The 20,000-nt window shown below is 37.1% G+C and overlaps 1 protein-coding gene and 1 long non-coding RNA gene across 2 annotated transcripts in view; both read left to right on the top strand.

Annotated features, from left to right (window-relative positions):
• The window catches only part of LOC135209455 (uncharacterized), a 5,050-nt gene extending 987 nt beyond the window's left edge, over positions 1-4,063 (top strand). The window contains exons 2-3 of the long non-coding RNA XR_010313365.1: positions 2,863-2,975; positions 3,961-4,063. This is a non-coding gene — a long non-coding RNA (uncharacterized LOC135209455). The remainder of the gene's footprint in view (positions 1-2,862; positions 2,976-3,960) is intronic.
• A 5,422-nt stretch (positions 4,064-9,485) lies between these two features.
• Positions 9,486-20,000, top strand: part of LOC135209814 (uncharacterized) — a 36,129-nt gene continuing 25,614 nt past the window's right edge. Inside the window, exons 1-3 of the mRNA XM_064242587.1 lie at positions 9,486-9,735; positions 16,313-16,442; positions 19,030-19,175. Coding sequence (XP_064098657.1) covers positions 9,486-9,735; positions 16,313-16,442; positions 19,030-19,175 — 526 coding nt within the window. The remainder of the gene's footprint in view (positions 9,736-16,312; positions 16,443-19,029; positions 19,176-20,000) is intronic.

Here is a 20,000-nt window from a genome sequence, read left to right as displayed (position 1 = left end):
TTAGCGTCCTGTACTGTATAAGGGCACTCATCATTTATTGTGCAAGCTTTGATCTCGACCTTCACCCCTGTAGCATCTTTCTTCGGACCTCTTCGCTGTTGTGGAGCGTTACGTCACCCGTAGGGAGACTCATCTCGTGTAAGCGTAACTATTGCTTAAGTTATTTAGCGTGAATATGGACGCTGTCGTGCCACTGAATCTACGGCGATTTGTTGATGGTATTCAACGGAGTCGACTGAAACTGTGATGTGTGATGGACGTAGGGAGACTTACCTCCGGTAAGCGCACATAAAGAAAAATATTTTATCGACTTGTAACGCTCAGGTGTATTGGTAAATTCGAGTTGCTGATGGTAATCGGAAGAATCATCTTCAAGATATTGTTTACACTTTTGGATTTATATATAAGCGTATAGTTAGTGATTTGTCATTACAGTAAGTTAGGTTTAGGAATTTCATTGTTATAAGTAGAATTAAGGGTTATTTTCCTTATCTTTGCCTTCTACTGTCGTATGCTTGTGTTTTTCGCCACCGTGAGTTTGTTGTTTTCTTCCTCCCACTGTGACTTTCTCTCCTCCTGTCGGTATACGCTTGTGTTGTGTTGTTGTAGCTGAATGGTAAATAAATATTTTTGTTTTAATAAAGTTTGGTCTTTTTGTGATTCCTCTTTGAGTGTACAGTGTTTTGCTGGGGATCCTGACTCCTTGGGTTTAATAGCCCTTTTGTAGTCATATTTTATATTTTTTCTTGAAAAGCTGCCTACTAAAAGAAATTTTGGGTATTCATACAACCTGGATCGAAATTTTCGTTTCACACGAGAATTGTGTAAGATGGGATACCCCATGGTTGGTCTAAGGCTCTGAGAATAATCATTTATTGAAAGTTTTTAGAACATATTATTTATATCTATTTACAGTGAGCAGGAGTACCACCATAACAATACACACACACACACACACACACACACACACACACACACACATATATATATATATATATATATATATATATATATAGATATATATATATATATATATATATATATATATATATATATATATATATATATATATATATATATATACATATATATACATACACACACACACACATAAATATATATATATATATATATATATATATATATATATATATATATATATATATATATATATATATATATATATATATATATATATATATACTCAAGTATAAAACGCCCATTGAAACACTTTGCTTTAAGGCTAAAGACTATATTTCGGTGGACTAACTTCTACAGTTATCAAGTAGTGTATTCATTAACTCGTCGATAGAGGTAGAAGTTAGTCCTCCGAAATATTGTCCTTAGCTTTAAACCAGAGTGGTTGTAATGGACATTTTATACTTGAGACGTATCCTGTTTTAACAGAAGAATTTATTGACATATACACATAAGTAATAGAGGAAAGTAGGAGAGCAGAAGTAAGGGTTGTTAGAGAAAGTGTACTAGTGTGATTTTTAGACATGGAAGGTAAAGTTTTTAAATGAGCTGGCTATGAGTGAAGTACGTGTAATTCTTACCATGGAACTGAAATAGCTGTAGTGTGAAGGTTGCTGAGAATGTGATGTGGAAGCTTCTCTGTTTTGTTGAGACTGTTGAGAGTCATCTAAAGTTCTAATAGTGAAAACTAGTGTGTGTAAATGGGAGAGTGGTTTGGTGTAAAGGTGGCTCTGACACAAGTGTGTATTATATCTCCCCATGTCTGTCTAATGTCATATGAATGGAGTAATATTAATGGTTATAGAAAGGACATCAGTATTAGGTAAAACGTTTTGTTGTGACTGTGAATTGGTTGATATTTTTGGACTATACGGTACTGAGCGGCAAGAGTGGGGAAGAAATGGCAAAAGTAGTGAAAGATTTCGAAAAAAGAGTGAAGAACTACAAAAGTGCCAGACGCGCGATCATGGCTAACTTTAACCTTGAATGAAATAAAAACTACTGAGGCTAGAAGGCTGCAATGTGGTATGTCTGATGATTGAAGGGTTGAAGAGGTACATACCTATTTGCAGCCCTCTAGCCTCGATAGTTTTTAAGATCTGAGGGCCGACAGATAAATAGCCATCTCAATAGTTTTCCTTTACAGAAAACCAAAAAGGCCAAAGTTAAAAAGGGGTAAATACAAAGCAAGAAAAGAGTAATGAATCTGAATAAGAATGATATCTCGAAGGCTGATTTACAGTCCTTGAGAGTTAATTAACAGGACAAAGGGATTGCCACTCAAGGGAATGACATAATTAGCGAAGCAGTTTGAGTGGCAGATTGTGAGCAATACGTTCAGAAAATAAAACTATAAATGTTTTTGGAAGCGAGATCTGGAATGCAATATGTGGTTAATGAGCAAGGTCATCATCTTTATGGAAGCTAATATAAATGTTGGATGCAAATTAATCAACTAAAATAAGGGGTAAAACGAACTGTTTGCAAAGTGGATGGAGGTCATGGGGCGGGGTAATAATATTAAAAAGTTAGAAATTCAGTCAGATAGAGAGAGAGAGAGAGAGAGAGAGAGAGAGAGAAAGAGAGAGAGAGAGAGATACAATTTCCATGTTGGTATTTCATCGAATAAATTCATAGGTTCGTAGGTTCATAAAATTCACGACCCTCTAGTAATTAAAACACGAATGGATGAAAATAAGTCTGACTTATTCGACAGAAAGCCTTTGCCATTCCAGTATTATGGCATGTGTAAAGAATATCCCACAATGATTGTGACTCTCTGAAACATTCTTATCCTCTCAGCTTATTTCAGTGACTTAGAGCATAAGAACTGCCATTTGTGTGTTTTAATGAATAATGTAGTTGACACTTCTTCTCCTTCAGGTCTGAGATGAAGGTGAAGGCTCTCATCGAGGACAATGGCAGGACCTTCCATTGCGATGCCCAGAACGGCCTGGGAGTCGTTCTCTCCACAAACATATCACTGAATGTGCTCCGTAAGTAAATGCTTTGGTTTTGCCCCAGTTCTTATTGATGTCTCTGAGAGAAAAATAAGGAAAGAGATGGACCACGTTTTGCAGTTCTTCTTTTCTCAAAATTATGGAACATCGAACTGCTCCATAATTGTCGTTTTTTGCTTCTGAGTTGTTGCAAAGAAAGTGTGATTCTACGAGCGAATCGAAATCAAGTGAATATAGGACTCAACACTCGAAGTACCATGACTGAGTGGGTTCATTTCGCTGAGAAGATTTTCCAGTGATATTCGGCGTTTTGGAAATGTTTCAAGATAGTTTAGAGGAAATATTAAAAATATTCATATTCACCAACTACTGCAACAACGAAAATAGGATAACTGATGCTTATAAGACAAACTAACGTGAATTTCCTTTTGAAGTCTGGCCCTGCAGAGCGGCATTTCTTGGCAGGCCTCGTAGGAGGTATTGCCGACAGTGAACCTCATCCGGTTCAACATAAGCTTTACTGAAGGTTCTTTGCAGCGTCCCTCCGTCCCTTCGTCCCTTAGCTGCAACCCCTTTCGTTCAATTTACTGTACCTCCGTTCACATTCACTTTCTTCTATCTTAATTCCCACCCTCTCCTAACAATTGAGTCATAGTGCAACTGCTTTGAGGTTTTCCTCCTGTTGTACCTCTAAAACCTTTTTGCTGACAATTTCCGTTTCAGAGCTGAATGACCTCATGGCCTAAATTCTGTAATCTATTCTATTGTAATCTTTTTTTGACAGAGTGGGGCCGAGAATCAAGATTTATGTATAAGCAATTTTTACCTCATACCTTACGGGTTTGATTGCTTTGTCCATCACACTGATTCACCCTAAGTATTGCTTCGAGGTATATTGTAATTATTATTATTATTATTATTATTATTATTATTAGTATTAGTCGCTTTGTCCAGCCCACTATTTGACCCTAAGTTTTACTTCCAGCCATATTACTGTCATTATTATCTGCGCTGCTTGCAGACGGGCCAGTGTGGATGTCGGTGCCGAGCGGAACCATCGACGTCCATGAAAAAGAGGACCTGTTAGTGACGGCTTCGGCCTCTGCAAATCCTCCGCCAGTGAAGTAAGGGTTTCCTCTACTTTGTGTGAAATCTGTTGGTGCAGGAATATGTGAAATCCAGGGATCTCACGAGATCTCTAAGGCATTTGTGAAATGACCAATTCGCTTAGGAGCATCTGATTCCAGAGGGCTAGTACTTAAACATGGTGAAACAGTGATTCTTCTGCACTGTTTTGCCTCGTTTGGTACTAGTCCCTGGGCGATCAAATGCACTAAGGGACATTTGATCCTCCTCGGGCTAGTACTAAACATGGCGAAATACATTTGACTCCCATAGGGCTAGTACTAAACATGACGAAACGGTGCAGATGTAACATACATACATATATGTATATGTATGTATATATATATATATATATATATATATATATATATATATATATATATATGTATATCTATATATATATATATATATATATATATATTATATATATATATATATATATATATATGCGGTGTATATATGCATGTATGCGTGTATATATGCATGTAAGGCATACGGGGGTCTGATCACGCCCCTTTAAGTGTGGTGCTTGCCACAGGTGTCAAAAATCTGTCATTTAAATTTTTATTAGAAAGAGCAGAAAATTTAGGACTATCTTATATAAAATATGATAATAATCGGTTGATTAAAAAAACTATTTCACATAACAATGTTGATATTGATAAATTTGTACAGTGCATGGGAGTCAGATTCAAAACCTCCTGATGTGACTAATATAGACAGGGGCCACATAGAAACTATAATGAGTAAAGGCTTAGAGACGATCAGGAGAGTTGCCGAAAATGTAACGTGAAGGGCAGAAGTGTTTGTTGTTGGATGTAACAAAACCTAGATGGGAGCGTTTACTTGAGTCTAACGATTCTAAGCAATCTGGAGAGCTATAGACTGGAAGGGACAGATATTAGAGGCAAATACATTGCAACCAGACGACGGCCAAATTCAAGACTCATTTCGAATCACTTTTAACCCAGGTAATAATGATAATCAAAGTGAAGGTATAAGTGCTCTTGATGACGCCCCCTACATCCCTGTTCTTGACGACCCTTTTTACCCCACAAGAGCTGGACGAGGCTCGGAAAGACGTGAATATGAATAAGAGCTTCTGTGGCCTGTGCCCTGGATTGTTCGTTCGCCTGCCCGCCTTGTGGCTGATGTTTTCTTGGCCGTGTTTAATGCTTTGTTCTTGAATTTAAATTATTTATTATCATGGGGATTACAGTAAACTTGTTGTACTTTTTAAATCTGGAAACAGAATGGATTGTGGGAATTATAGAGGTATAAGTATCATGGATACTGTAGGTAAGATATAGACATATTGTTATTAAATAGACTGAAATTATGGTTCAGTATAGATAAGTGTCAGCTGGAGCACAGAGGAAAAGAGGATGTATAGAACAAATATTGTCATTAAGACTGTTAATAGATTTGGCTATCTTCAAGAAGAAAAAACTGTATATAATGTTTGTGGATTTCAGTAAAGCTTATGATCGAGTTCCCCGAAGAAAATGATAAGTTATTTGAAGGAACTAGGATGTGGGAAAAGAATTGTCTGCAATTCAAGAGAGATGTACAGTAACACTAAAAATGTTTTAAGAACAGCTGTGATCGAAAGCTCTGTCGGTGTTCGGGCAGGTAGCCCCCACTAGTTGTTTACTGTTTGTCATTTATATGGATAAAATGGTTAGGATGTTTTAAAAGATGCAATTCCAGTCGAGTGGGTTTTTTGGGTAGTTTACATGTGCTTTTGTTGATGGATGACACAGTGATTGTTGCCACTTCTCGAGAAATGTGTATTAAAAAATTTGACATTATGATGAACTACTGTAATGAATATGGCATGCAGCTTAATGGTAAGAAGAGCAAATTTTCGTGATAAACAAGAATGTAGGTGACCAGTTTGCATTGCCAATAAACAAAAGCTCAAGGTCAAACTGTGAGTTACTGTGACCATTATCTCTATCTGGGAACTTGGTTCACAGATGACGGGAAGTTGAAAACTTGCCTCTCTTTACATCAGCCTAACTGGCAATCAACCTTAAACAAGTTCTCATATTTTGTAACACGAATACCAAGATGCCATTCTATTTTAAGAAGAAAGTTTTTGAAGCAGCGGCGACTTCATCCTTGTTTTATGGGTCAGAAACATGGTTAACAAATGTATTACAAAAACCAATAAGTAATTACAATCACTTAGTCAAAAGTTTGCTAGATGTGAGGGTAAATACCTGTACAGATTTGTGTTTGGTTGAGTCTGGGATACCCCCAGCGAAATTCATTGTGGCCAAAAAACGGAAACGTTTTCTTATGTCAAAGTTGTCTGACCCTGATATGGATGAGCCTTTTCATATTGTATATGGAATGTGTAGGGATGCAGAGTTCCCTGGGTACAGATTTATTCAAAATTCCCTAACCTTTAATGACCAAATTGACCCACTAGACGACATCGTATCATCAATTAGAAATAGACCAACTTCAGCAACTAAATATGTTACTTACAGAAGCAAACTGAATCCCAACTTGGAAGTTCATAGATTATATACCGATAAATTATAATGTCGCTGATTACATTCGCGTAGCTTTCAGTCGCTTACGGTTAATGTCCCATACCTTTGTATAGAAACGGGTAGGTGGAGCCGAACTCCTCCAGAGTTAAGGGTGTGTGCCTGTGATAATAGCTCTATTCAGGACGAGTCACACGCTCTCATCAATTGTCCTCTGTCAATGCCGTGTAGACATAAATATCCAAACTTAAGTTACGAGTCTTTGATACTTTATTAAATGAAAGTAATTATATTACTGATTTGTGTGCATATGTTTATGAAGTTCTTCTTAGTTATAAATAATATGCGTCTTTGTCTTCTGTTTTTATGTTTTTTTTTTTTTTTTCTCAAGTAGGTTTTTTCTCTCTTTTGCAAGCGTTGTGTTTGAGACTTACAATAATAAGCCAAGTTTATTGTGGATATGTTTTTTTCTTTACTTTTTCGTGTATATGATATTTATGTGCTGATGTAATGTGTACTTGATGTTTGTATTTTTTTTGTCATTATGGGCCTTGTACTTACAGAAAAAGAAGAGATAGCTATCTACTCTGTATTTTTTTGTATTGTATCTTTTTTTGGGACAAGTTTGTACTTATATTTGTATATCTTGTCAATAAAAATAACTAACTAACTAACTATGTATACAGCACAATTCACACAATCCTTCATTTAAAAACACCTTCGTTTTTATGCCATTTCGAACGACTTTTCTTGTTTATTTTGGGCATTCTGTGAATCTTTCTGATTATCGTTATAACTGTGATACACACACACACACACACACACACACACACATATATATATATATATATATATATATATATATATATATATATATATACATAGTATGTACTTAGCTAAGTAAAGGACAAGAAGTCGAAAGGCATTGTAGATCTCCATCGTTTCACTTGCCTTCGTGGATTTTGTCTTATTTATGTATTCATCACGTCCATATTTTCCTGATTCAATTATACATACATACTTACATACATAATATATATATATATATATATATATAATATATATATATATATATATATATAATATAATATATATTAGTATATATATATATATGTATATATATATATATATATATAATATATATATATATATATATATATATATATATATATATATATATATATATATATATATATAGCAGATGAAAAGAGGGGGAATGGTTAATAATATGTTTAAAGTACCAATGCAATGTTAGTGAAGTCACATATCTCTTCTCGCTTAGAGACAAGCGATGGTGCAGTACAGTTCACTTGAAGAAAGCTATTTGTTGACCAAGCAATTTGACTCAGAGATCATTCGCCCGGTCGTGAGGCATGTACGTTCGTTTGTATGCGTGTTGCAGGCCTACTAGCTCGGGGCACTTGGGAAAGACGCATTCTTTGAGGTGAACGATAAGAGGTTAAGCGGTTACTCCGAGTGTCGGGAGAGAACGCATATCGTAAAGGTAGGACATATTCTATAAAAAACTTAGAAAAACTGTTACCTTTTGAAAAGAGAGAAGTGTGAAATACTCTCTTTACGTGAATACTTTGAAAAGAGTGATGTGGGGGATATGTTTTTATGCCTATTATCTTTATTACAGATGGGTCCAAATCCATGGTTGATTAGAAACGGGATTCTCTAACCTGACTAATACGAGACATAGTGACAATTTCGGTTTGGGAGTAAAACCTTAGTCAGGAAGGTAGAATGTTTTCTTACTGGTTCTTTATGGGCAGATTTAGCTTTTTATGCCATTATGACTTGTTAATCATTTTGTTCTATTTTATAATCAACTGCTTTGGGAAATAAATAGTCTATTTTTGTAAGCCTAGTGACATGGTTGCAGACAGGGCACCGTTGGCAACAGGTAAGAGTCCCCAGTTTGTGTAATTTAGTGAATAAGGAAGGGGGGCTACATATATATATATATATATATATATATATATATATATATATATATATATATATATAATATATATATATATATATTCGTGTGTGTGTGCGTGTGTGTATTACAATTTTAAAAACAATCAGATAGAATTCACAGAATGCCCAAATAAAAAAATGGACCCTTAGGATAGCCATGTTTCTCACCTTAATCGTTCGAAAGGTGTTACTAAAGGAGGGATTATGTGATTCGTGTCACTTAGTCACTTAGTCCCCAGCCATTACCCTTGGATTCGGAATGTTGATCTTCCTCAGAACGAGTCATCTGAAGGTTTTAGCAATAGATGCACCTGCAGTGGTCCCTGAGACGAATCTGTGTTCGTTATGTCGTATGAAAACATTGAAATTTTAAACTGAAAAGTTATCTCATAATGAACGTATGATGTATCTCAGTTTATCCATTGGTATGAACTACTTTTACAGGTGACAATGACGTCATTCTTATAACTTCATTTTGCCTTTTATTGACGTTCAGTTTCCCCTTTGAATTAAGCTCTTCTTTTACAGGTGATAACCATATTACAACTAATACACCCTGTCCAAGATATTATGTATATTCCCTATTTTTCTCGTAATTTCTATCGTTCAAAAACCAGAATTATGGAAACGGCCAACTTCAGTTTATTTGGTTGATAATAGCTGCAAGATATGGCAGATCATTTTCTCTTGTATTCACAATAAGAAAAAAAAACATTACCGTAACAATAAATTAAGACGCCCCACAATCGTTGGCTTAGCTTAGATTAGCTGCATTTTACTTGCACGTTTATTCAGCTAATTACAGCCTTTTTCGTTGTTATTTGATTCCAGAAGCACAAAAGTCCTCTAAATCTTTTTCAAGTCTTCTACCAATTCAATTTGCCAACAATCAATCGTTCCCTCCTGCCACTGAAAAGTTGTTTATTGGAGAGAGCTTCAAAGGGCCCTCACAATGGCACCTTCGCACTTCTCCAGGTACAGCTGGTGGCACGGTCCTCTGGAATTGGAGGGCCAAGTGGAGCCTGTCGCTGGAGGAGGAGGAGGAGGAGGAGGAGGAGGAGGAGGAGGAGGAGGAGGAGAGGGCCAACTGGAAGGGCGCCTTGAGATGAGAAGGGTCCATCGCCAGGAGTCCGGAGAATACTCTGTCACTGCCACAAGTCCCAGAGGAACCTCCACCGCTTCCTTCGTCATTAATGTCCAGTGTACGTGAGTTGGTTTTGCCAGAGCTCCTTTCGTTGGTCATCTATTCTCCTTTCTGGGAGAGAGAGAGAGAGAGAGAGAGAGAGAGAGAGAGAGAGAGCAATCAGGCGTAAGAACACTGTGGGGAAAAAGAGGTATGCATAAAAAGTAAAAATAAATATAAAACTAAAAAAAATAAAGCAAAAAATACAAAAGATGAAACGATAATAATAATAATAATAAACATTTAAATAAAAACAATAAATATAAAAATTTAGACAATAAAAAATAAAAATAAAAATAATGAAATAAGAGAAATGATCAAAACAAAAATAATAGAAATTAAAATACAATTAATAAAAATAAAGGTTTACCTTGAGAGATTGACTGCATTATAAAGTCAGACAGACAGACAGGCAGGCAAAATTAAAATAACAATTACGAAATGGCATACAATAAAGGTGTTCTTTGCGGGTTATTGAGAAGCTTGTTTGAACAGCTTGGATAAATAGCAGGCTCTCCAGGATTTCCTCTGATCAAATCGCAAAATGCTTGTGGTGTCTTTCACTGATTCGTCTGTGTTTGTGGGGATAAAGATAGAAATGTAGTTCAGTTTTGTTTGAAAATAATATAGATTTATCCGAGTCTGTGAAAATCATTAGTATTAACTCTACTGATGTAGAGTTAATACTATTGATACTAAACCTTGGGAACTTCTCTATCATAGTTTTAGATGGGAAATTTTGATATGTTTTGCTAATCGGGGAGTAAGCCAATAACCTACCTTGTTGTTGTTGTTGTTGGTGGTGGTGGTAGTGGTTGGGGAGGGGGACTGGTGTAGGGAAGGCCTATGGAAAAACCTAAAATGGTGTTTCACGTACAGGTAAAGATACAGGAAGTTTAGGCTAGGATATTTATGATTTTTTTATTAGAATGAAATTTAAAAAAAAAAGAATAATGTGCATGTTAAACAGGACAGAATAATGAATTTTAGTAAAATATAGAGTATATATTTTAATTTTCGTTAGTGGAACAACACTCTATATGACCATAGCTTTTAGCATGCGCTTCAAGTAAGCCGGAGATCGGATCATGCTTTGTTCCTGCTGCAGTATTCTGATAAAGAATAATTTCATTGTTAGAGTATCTGATAAATAACAAGAAAATCCATTTGCTATGATTTATGGTTTTCCAGGAATGAGGACATGAGGGTATTGCTTAATAGTAAAACTCAAAATAACGAGATTCCATTGCTAAGTCATAAGCTGATTTGGCGTCCCATAATCTGCATCAAAGTCTTTTCAGCTACGAATATAAAAATATACACTGAGTGAGCACAGTCAGACATTTGTCATACATAAGCGCTGAAAGCGACGTACCATGACACATCTATTCCGTCTGCACCACCACGTCACGTAGTTAAGTCTATTTTAGTTTAACCAGACCACTGAGCTGGTTAAGAGATCTCCTACGGTTGGCCCGAAGGATTAGATATTTTTACGTGGTCAGGAACCAACTGGTTACCCAGCCACGAGACCTACAGCTTATTGTGGGATCCGCACCACATTATATCGAGAAACGAATTCCTAATCGCCAGAAATAAATTCCTCTGATTCACCGTTGGCAGAGCGGGGAGTCGAGCGAGCGACTCCGCATACGTCACATGGTGACCCGTCTTTTTTTTTATATATCAATAAATTGTAAAGAATCTGTGTTTCATGTGCGTATAAGTTACCGTTTTAAATGAAGCACTTACAAAACTGGAGGGAGGTCCACATAAAACAAGAACTCGATAGAATTAGTCCAGGAGGAAAGCAGATCATTGACAACAGAGCGCCAAGGGAGAGAAGCAGAATGGGGAAGCTTGGGAAATCACAACATGTTCCAACAGGAAGCAGTGTGTGAGGAGACGGAGAAAGGCAAACAGAAGGCATAAAGCGAACATAAGGAGGAATGAAGAAAAATAGAATACAGGCAAAGTGAGGAGGACAGAAGGGAACAAGGGAACGTCGTCGGCTGATGGAAGCTCTCATTTTAGCTTTCTGTAAAAGCGAACTGTTGAGATGGCTTGGTCTGTCCGTCTGCACTTTTTCTGTCCGCCCTCACATCTGAAAGACTACTGAGTCTAGAGGGCTGAAAATTGGTCTGTTGATCATCAACCCTCCAATCATCGAACATACCAAACTGCAGCCCTCTAGCCTCAGTAGTTTTTATTTAATTTTACGTTAAAGTTAGCCGTGATCGTGCGTCTAGCACCGTCATAGGTGAAAACAACACATGCCCCCATCAGGCTGCGGCTGAGTATTTCATACAGCATTTTATGCTGCATAGAAAACTCTACTGCTCATATTGTCTAAAGTTTAATACCTCAACTAAATTACAGCGAGACTATTATGTTGGGCTAAAAATCTTCGTGGAAACCAGTTTGATTCAGTAAGAGAAAATTGCGCTGGTAATTCTGAACAAAGAAGTGAGAAAATAGTCTCACTCCGTACCAACACTGCCAAGCATGGAAAGATATCCATAGGTATCAGTTCCTTGTTGGAAGAGTGGTTTACGTGCTCGCCTACCGATTCGGTGGCCCCAAGTTCGATTCCGCTCACTGCCAACGTAGAATCAGAGGAATTTGTTTCTGGTGATTAGAAATTAATTTCTCGATTTAATCTGGTTCGGATGCCACAAGAAGCTGTAGGTCCCGTTGCTAGGTAATCAATTGGTTCCTAGCCACGTCAAAATACCTAATCCTTCGGGACAGCCCTAGGAGAGCTGTTAATCAGCCCAGTCGTCTGGTTAAACTATGATATACTTAACTTTTTATCCACAGGTATCAGACTTCATGACAGAATGATACCAGCCCAAACGGTTCATGGTATTTAGCCTGGAATGACCTAAAATACTGAGAATTAATCCAAGTGTTAGCATCACGAATCTACTAAGATGTTCCTATATGAGATCCCGTAGATGCAGCCATGAACACTCACTTTAATTGCTTAGGGAACAAAGGAAAAGTATCCAGAACCCTATTCACTGTTCCCAGTGATGATCTGTCTATCAGCCTTCCAGTTCTGCCCCGTTGCTATGAAAATGTTTTATTTTTTGGCTTTCGATGAAAATGATGAAATACAGATTTCCATATTTGGACAAGAGAGGACTGAACTCACCCTGGCAGCAGGATGGAAGTATATGAAATCCAACAGTGAGCAGGACTTCCCTCAGCCACATAGAAAACTCTGCTACAAAAGGCGGTCAAGAAATGAGTTACTGGTTTCCAGAGGTCTGGAGATTGAAGAACCCCTTCAGTACTCACTGCAAGAAAAATGGACATTTATATATTTGATGAAATAGACAAAAAATGAACAATGCAACGTTGAAGTTCACTTATGGGGACTGAAGACAAGTTGGGAATAGTACCAGAGACCAAGACAGAGCATGATGACGCAGTAATCGATGAAAGAGAGAACACTAATAGACACTTCAGCATTGCAGCTAAATCATTGCTTATTTTGTACAGAAACATACTGGTATGAGTGGAAAGGTGGCTAATAATGTGATTATCATAAATAATAAATGCATCTATCTGTCTCTCCTGACTAAGAATAACAGTGCCATAAACAAAACTAGTAGCATATTCAAGTTTGTTTGTTTGTATGGTGTTTTTACGTTGCATAGAACCAGTGGTTATTCAGCAACGGGACCAACGGCTTTACGTGACTTCCGAACCACGTCGAGAGTGAACTTCTATCACCAGAAATACACATCTCTCACACCTCAATGAAATGTCCGAGAATTGCACTCGCGCCCACCGAGATACCAGTTTCAGTAGCTTACAACATGCGAATATTCCTCATCAGGGTCTATTCGGTAATTTGGGAAGTTTTCTTACAATGTTTGGTTGGGGCAGTTTCATTCTTTCACACAGACTTGCTAAGCGTCACTGGGAGTCGAGTGTTTTCAGGATTATTGTCTTTCAAATAAGTATGTTTACATAAGAAAAAACGTATTCAATAAACGTGTTCTTTAGCCCTGAAATATGACTAAAACTTGCAGTTGTAATCAAATCCCAATATATCAGAACAGAAAGCAATAAATTCATGCGTGACAGCGTGAGCAGGCCGGCACAGTCCTTCTCGTAGTCTTGTGAAATACGACGGAGTTTATTGCACTTAAAGAAAACACCTGCAATGTTTTTATCTACCAACATTTCTAATAACATGATTTCTCATTAAAGTCAAGCAGCGAATCATCTTCCAGTAAAAGGCTACATGATTTTCACCTCTTGTAAACTAACAGATGGTTGAATGACCTGACTAGTGTTATGCTATAATTTGGGGCTGTTTTTATACATATTATTGTAGGTAACTGACGATATTATCCTGGTATTACCCACTGATGCTATTTTTCAGTTGAGCCTCTTTGCTTCTTTGTCTCTTGATAAAGGGTGTCCATAAAATTCCAGTACCATTACACGTATTTATTGCTCATAATGGGACTGGGACTTTATGGACACTGTATGTTTGTTAAGAGGCTTACATGAGTTGCAGCTGGATGCTGACTGAAATACTACAAAAGGTTCGTGATTGGAAAACATTGAATAAATGTTTGAGTAGAAAGGGATGTAACCTTTGACCTTCTATGTGGGTCAAAATATGTTGGCCATTGTTTTCATTGTTTTGACATGTATGCGATAGATTCGTATTTGATTTCGTTACTCCGCTAATGAAACAGAAGTGCAAATTTGCTAATTGGTATTTGACATTAATGGTCTGGACATTCAACGACTTTGTCTATTTGTCCTTGAAATATGATTGGTTTCGTTTTACTAGTTATGATCAACTTACTTCCGACCGCTGATTTATGTATTACATTGGGCCCAGAAATTGGTCGAATAATGCAATGGATATCTATTAAAGTTTTCTTATTACACAGTGACGTCAAAGCCAGTGTTAAGGTCTAGGTCATACCCACGTTAACGTCAACGTCAACGTCAAACATGAATTTAAACTGGGCCATCACCTTTGAACTAAGAGAGACAGATCAATTAATGATGCCTCTTCGAAAAGTGAAATCATGGTCAATGTAAAGTTCATACTCATAAGTCAAATGTAAAATAAGATATTAAGGTAAAGGAGATAGAATGTTAAAATCTGAATTTGAGTTGAGGGTTTCGTTCATTTGGTGCAGATGTTTGTCCTTTGGGTGGCAGGAGTTTGCAATAAAGTTTGGTCCTTGTTGCTGGTAACTAGCAGTTAGACTTGGGGAGTGAGATCACTCGCCTTCTGAATCTTGCCCTCTCTGGATGTTCTTGGCTGAGATGAAATGGCCAAGTTTGAGAGAACCAAGGCTGTTTCCTAAAAGTGAGCTTTTATATATATATATATATATATATATATAATATATATATATATATATATATATATATATATATAAATATTTATATATAGATTTAATATTCATGAGCATATCCAATGATACATATATATATGTATATATACATACATATACATATATTATGTATCTTTCTCAGGATAAATCTAGTGATTTTTGGCCAAAGTGTAAATCATTTCCATACATTATATAACGAAAATGTTCCTAGGAACTAAAAAAAAAAAAAAAAAAAAACAAGACGAGACAGACAATATGGCCGACTCGTGTCCTACGTTCTGCCGCTCTCTTGACACAAACGAAGGCATGAATAAGTCAAATGTTATTCCTCTATGGAGTGATATTGGTCGCTTTAGATGCTCGAAAACTATTGAGTTGATTCTTTTCGGCATAAAAGAGGCCGGCTGAAGCTAATGAATCTCTGCTGGAACTCCGGAAGTGTCATTCATCTCCAACCAAAGCCGGGGTCAATCCGCAAGGTTGAAACAGGGGCAGTTCGACTCATTTTCCATTATCCCCTGTGATTACCTGATGCCACGATACCTCTTGCAAAATTAAAAGCTCTCTCTCTCTCCCCACCTTTCTCTCTCTCTCTCTCTCTCTCTCTCTCTCTCTCTCTCTCTCTCTCTCTCTCTTTTGTGTGGATATGTGTGTATCTGGGCTCATCGAGTCAAGCCTGAGAATATGTCATCTGGTATTCCTGGGTAAATGGTGTCATGTGTTATGTATGGCTGTTATTTCACGTCTACAGGAGTAATTTTCTGGCTGTTTCTATGTCTCTCTCCTTACACACACATACATACACACACACACACACACGCACACACACACACACACACACACGTATATATATATATATATATATATATATATATATATATATATATATGTATATATATATATATATATATATATATATAATGAATAATTTCATTACAAATTATATATAATATATTATTATAATATATATATATATATATTATATATATATATATATATATATATATATTATATATGTTCGGTTAATGTGTAAGTCTTAGTAGAGAGAGATAGAGAGAGATACACTACCCTCATTTTCCAGTATGTTAGTTTCTGAGAACAAATTTTGTCCATTTCCCACCTTGTACGGCTGAGCTCCTTCCTTCAAGCCAAGTGGCAGCCTTTTCCTTCCCAATCAGAGCAGCATCAGTAATGTCAGATCTTGTCTTTCGAACCCAGACGGTCCTGAGAACATCGTGACATCCAAACGGGTGACGGTGGATGAGGGTGGCTCAGCTTCCGTCCTCTGTACAGCAGTTGGCAATCCTACACCGAACGTGACCTGGGTCAGACAGGAGGATAACAGCAGGTAGGCAATCAGGTCAATGTTGTCAATACTGAATAAATATTTCCCTGTATGTAGTATGGTTAGGTACGCCGCTCACTCTAAGAATCAGGTAACCATAAAAACGACACATTCTATTCTACACTACCACTAATCTCCTTAAATCCACGGTGGAAAGGAAAAAGAATCAGGGACTTGGAACAAATACTTTCGCAGTATATTCTACATTTTCAAGTTCACACTGATATACTACGAAAGTGCTTCTTCCAAGTCCCTGTTTCACTTACTTTTCTACCGCGGATTTAAATATTCTCAAGTACTTTGTGTTCCTTCGTGCTACATTGGATATGACTACAATTAATAAATGAATCCAGTGGGAAGAGGTTTTTTTACCTTGATTTACGAATATTCTAACTCCATTTCTTCAAAACTGGGCTCAACAAAATTCTGCCGCTGTATAGAGCAAATTACCCAACCTATCTTCAGACCCTGACCATTACTGAGAAGAGGCAGATGAGAGAATTTTCCTGATTTCAATCTAATCATTTGTTGTCTGTAATGTTCTCAAATCAGGATTGCAGGTTGCTCCTATCCCAATTTGAAGTCAATTTCTTTTATTGAATTTTGCTTTCATATTCACACATTGGTAAGGTAGGACACTATATGTTCGGGTATGAAGGAATTTACGAATCTAAAAACCGTAATTTGCAATGAAATTATTTCTTAGACTATTCAAATATCCTCATTTCTACAGACATAAGACTATGGGAAAGAAGTGTGAGCATTACGAATCAGTTGTCATTCTTCAACCGAAAGGCTTCTTTCCCTCGAAAGTCTTTAGATTCTCATTCTATTCACACTGAAAGGTTTAGTTCGCACAGAACGAAGGATCGACTTGAGTGGCAAAACATCCTTTGGACGAACCATGTCTGCTCAGTACCGAAATGTTTATTTGTCTGGTGTTTTTACGTTGCATGGAACCAGTGGTTATTCAGCAACGGGACCAACGGCTTTACGTGAATTCCGAATCACGTCGAGGGTGAACTTCCATCACCAGAAATACACATCTCTCACCCCTCAATGGAATGCCCGGGATTCGAACTCAAGGCCACCGAGGTGGCAGACCAAGACCAAACCGACCACGCCACCGAGGCGCCCAGTGCCGCAATGAAATAGGAGTAACGATCCCCAGAAGCCGAGAGACAGAAGCCGAAATCTGAGCTGGAGAGCCAATTCAGGTGCAAATCCGGTTTGATCTTACAATATCCGTTCGCTCACATATGAAACGGAGGAAGCTTTAGCCTCGACGGCATCAAATATTCTCGTCATTTTGATGCAATTTGACGTCCAGAAGATGAAATGAAATATTCAGTCTCGTTTGGGCGCTGAGTGACCTCTCCTGAATAAAGAAGGAAGGGCAGCGGTTTCCTCTTTAGCGGTGATTGAGAGGAAGAGAAGCCATGACTGAAATGCAACAGACCGAGAAATAATGGTAAAAAGTCCCGGTAAATGATCCGTAATCAACCATAAGTGCTATGTTAGTGATTTTTTAAAACGATATACCAAAGTCAAAACGCCCTCATTAGATAAATGTACTTTATAGCCTGACATAAAAATGGATTTTAAAGGGAAACAAATGTTTAGATATAGATTTTGTAAAATAATTTCCTCCTCGTAAACACATCAGATGAAAAACCTCATAGAGAAAATAGTCACTTTGTTAGATGTTTCCGACATTTTTAACCGCTCTCAACTAACGAGAGATCTGTTCTTCATAGATTTAATGCTTTGATAGACTCCCTTTCCTTAAAATGAAACCACGACTTTATATATTAATGATGACAAATGCCGATTTACTATAGTGACATCTAAAAAAGTATTCTTTTTCTGGAAATACAAATTTAAGCTCATAACTTTCAACTTTTCTAAATAACACGTAGCCAAAGATTTTCTGGTGTTTGCAATCACATTCTCAAATCCCTGAATTTTAGTAATGACTCCTTCATTCCAGTTTGGACTTTTTTGTTGTTTATTTACCACCGTGCAAAACCAGAATACTTGGGCAGAAATTTTTCTGTCCAAGTAAATAGTATTAATCAAAATATCGATAGCAGATGGTACTGACAGCGACTGTTTTTTTGGCAGGTAAAAAAAGTATTAAAACAAAGGCTTCCTCTATCTGGCAATAAATTCGACTTCACCCCACGACGAAATCATTTATACGCGAAAAAGTAGACCATGTAATATTTGTGAAATATATGATACAATGCTGTTTGAAATAAGGGAAATATATGACACAATGCTCTTTGAACCAAACAAAAACTTCTTTCAGTTTTCTTCTGAAGATGGAAAAAGAAACCCACAAGATAACCGAGTATAACTTGTTTACTTGTAAGCATTTACATGGCATTAACACTCGAGTGGGCCTGAAAGCACTCGAGTGTTAATACATTATAAATACTTACAAGTGAACAAGTTATACTGAGTTATCTTGTGGGCTTCTTTTTCCACAATGCTCTTTATGGTTGCCCTGTGTTATGACCTAAGTCCGCCATTTGTTGAGAAGCAGAAGACCTTATGTAACCCCAGAGGATTTCGTGATGTCTTGCAGCAACTCCGAGGTTCTCTCTTGGGGCATCGGCGAAGCCAGACTCTCGATCGAGGGGGCGACCAGAGCAGACACGGGATTCTACCTGTGCCTCGCCTCCAACGTCGTCTCCAGGGCGGAGCCTGTTCGCGCGGCGGTCGTCGTGACTCGTAAGTAATGTTTCTCTTCTTAAACTCTTCTTTATTTACTGATTAACACGAGTGGTTCTGAGTCAATACCAATGAGCTTACTCCTGTTTGTCCACTGATTAACACGGGTGGTTTTCAGTCAATGGCAATAAGTTCAACTACTTTTTTTTTTTTTTTTTTTTTTTTTTATCCACTGATTAACACGAGTGGTTCTCAGTCAATAGAAATAAGCTGCTCTTGTGCATCCACTAATTAACACGAGTGGTTCTCAGTCAATACCAATGAGCTAAACTCTTGTTTATCCAATTATCAACTCAAGTGTTTCTCTGTCAATACCAATGAGCTAAACTCTTGTTTATATACTGATTAATACGAGTGGTTCTTAGTAACTGGAAATAGGCTAAAGTAGTTTTTATCCACTGATTAACACGAATGGTTCTCAGATGATGGCAATAAACATTTTGGTTAGGTTTGAAGTGCCGTTAAGTGATCAATCTCAGTTAATGGCTTTACTCTTCTTCAGTTAACTTGCCTTATTTCCATCCTGATATTTATGTTTCCCCATTTTCCAAAGGTATTCATTCTCACCAGATACACGAAATGACGGTCCGTTGGCAAGGTGATTAGTAATTTGAGTAGTGTTTTTCCGATATAGGTATTGTTGCTTTGGTACCGTAGCTTTAAAATATCTTTCCTTTGCCAACTGAAATACAACGCATTTTGTAATGGAGGAGCTGCTTGGCAAATCGTGATAAGTGTGAATTCGTATGTTCGTATTTTTCTTAAATATTATCTTGCACTCATTTGCATACAAAACTGGCATTCTTTTCATTACATACCTTAAGG

The sequence above is a fragment of the Macrobrachium nipponense genome, chromosome 38, assembly GCF_015104395.2.
Source record: "Macrobrachium nipponense isolate FS-2020 chromosome 38, ASM1510439v2, whole genome shotgun sequence".
Taxonomy (NCBI): Eukaryota; Metazoa; Arthropoda; class Malacostraca; order Decapoda; family Palaemonidae; genus Macrobrachium; species Macrobrachium nipponense.
Note: the sequence above shows the minus strand (reverse complement) of the source record. Positions and strands in the feature narration are given on the sequence as shown.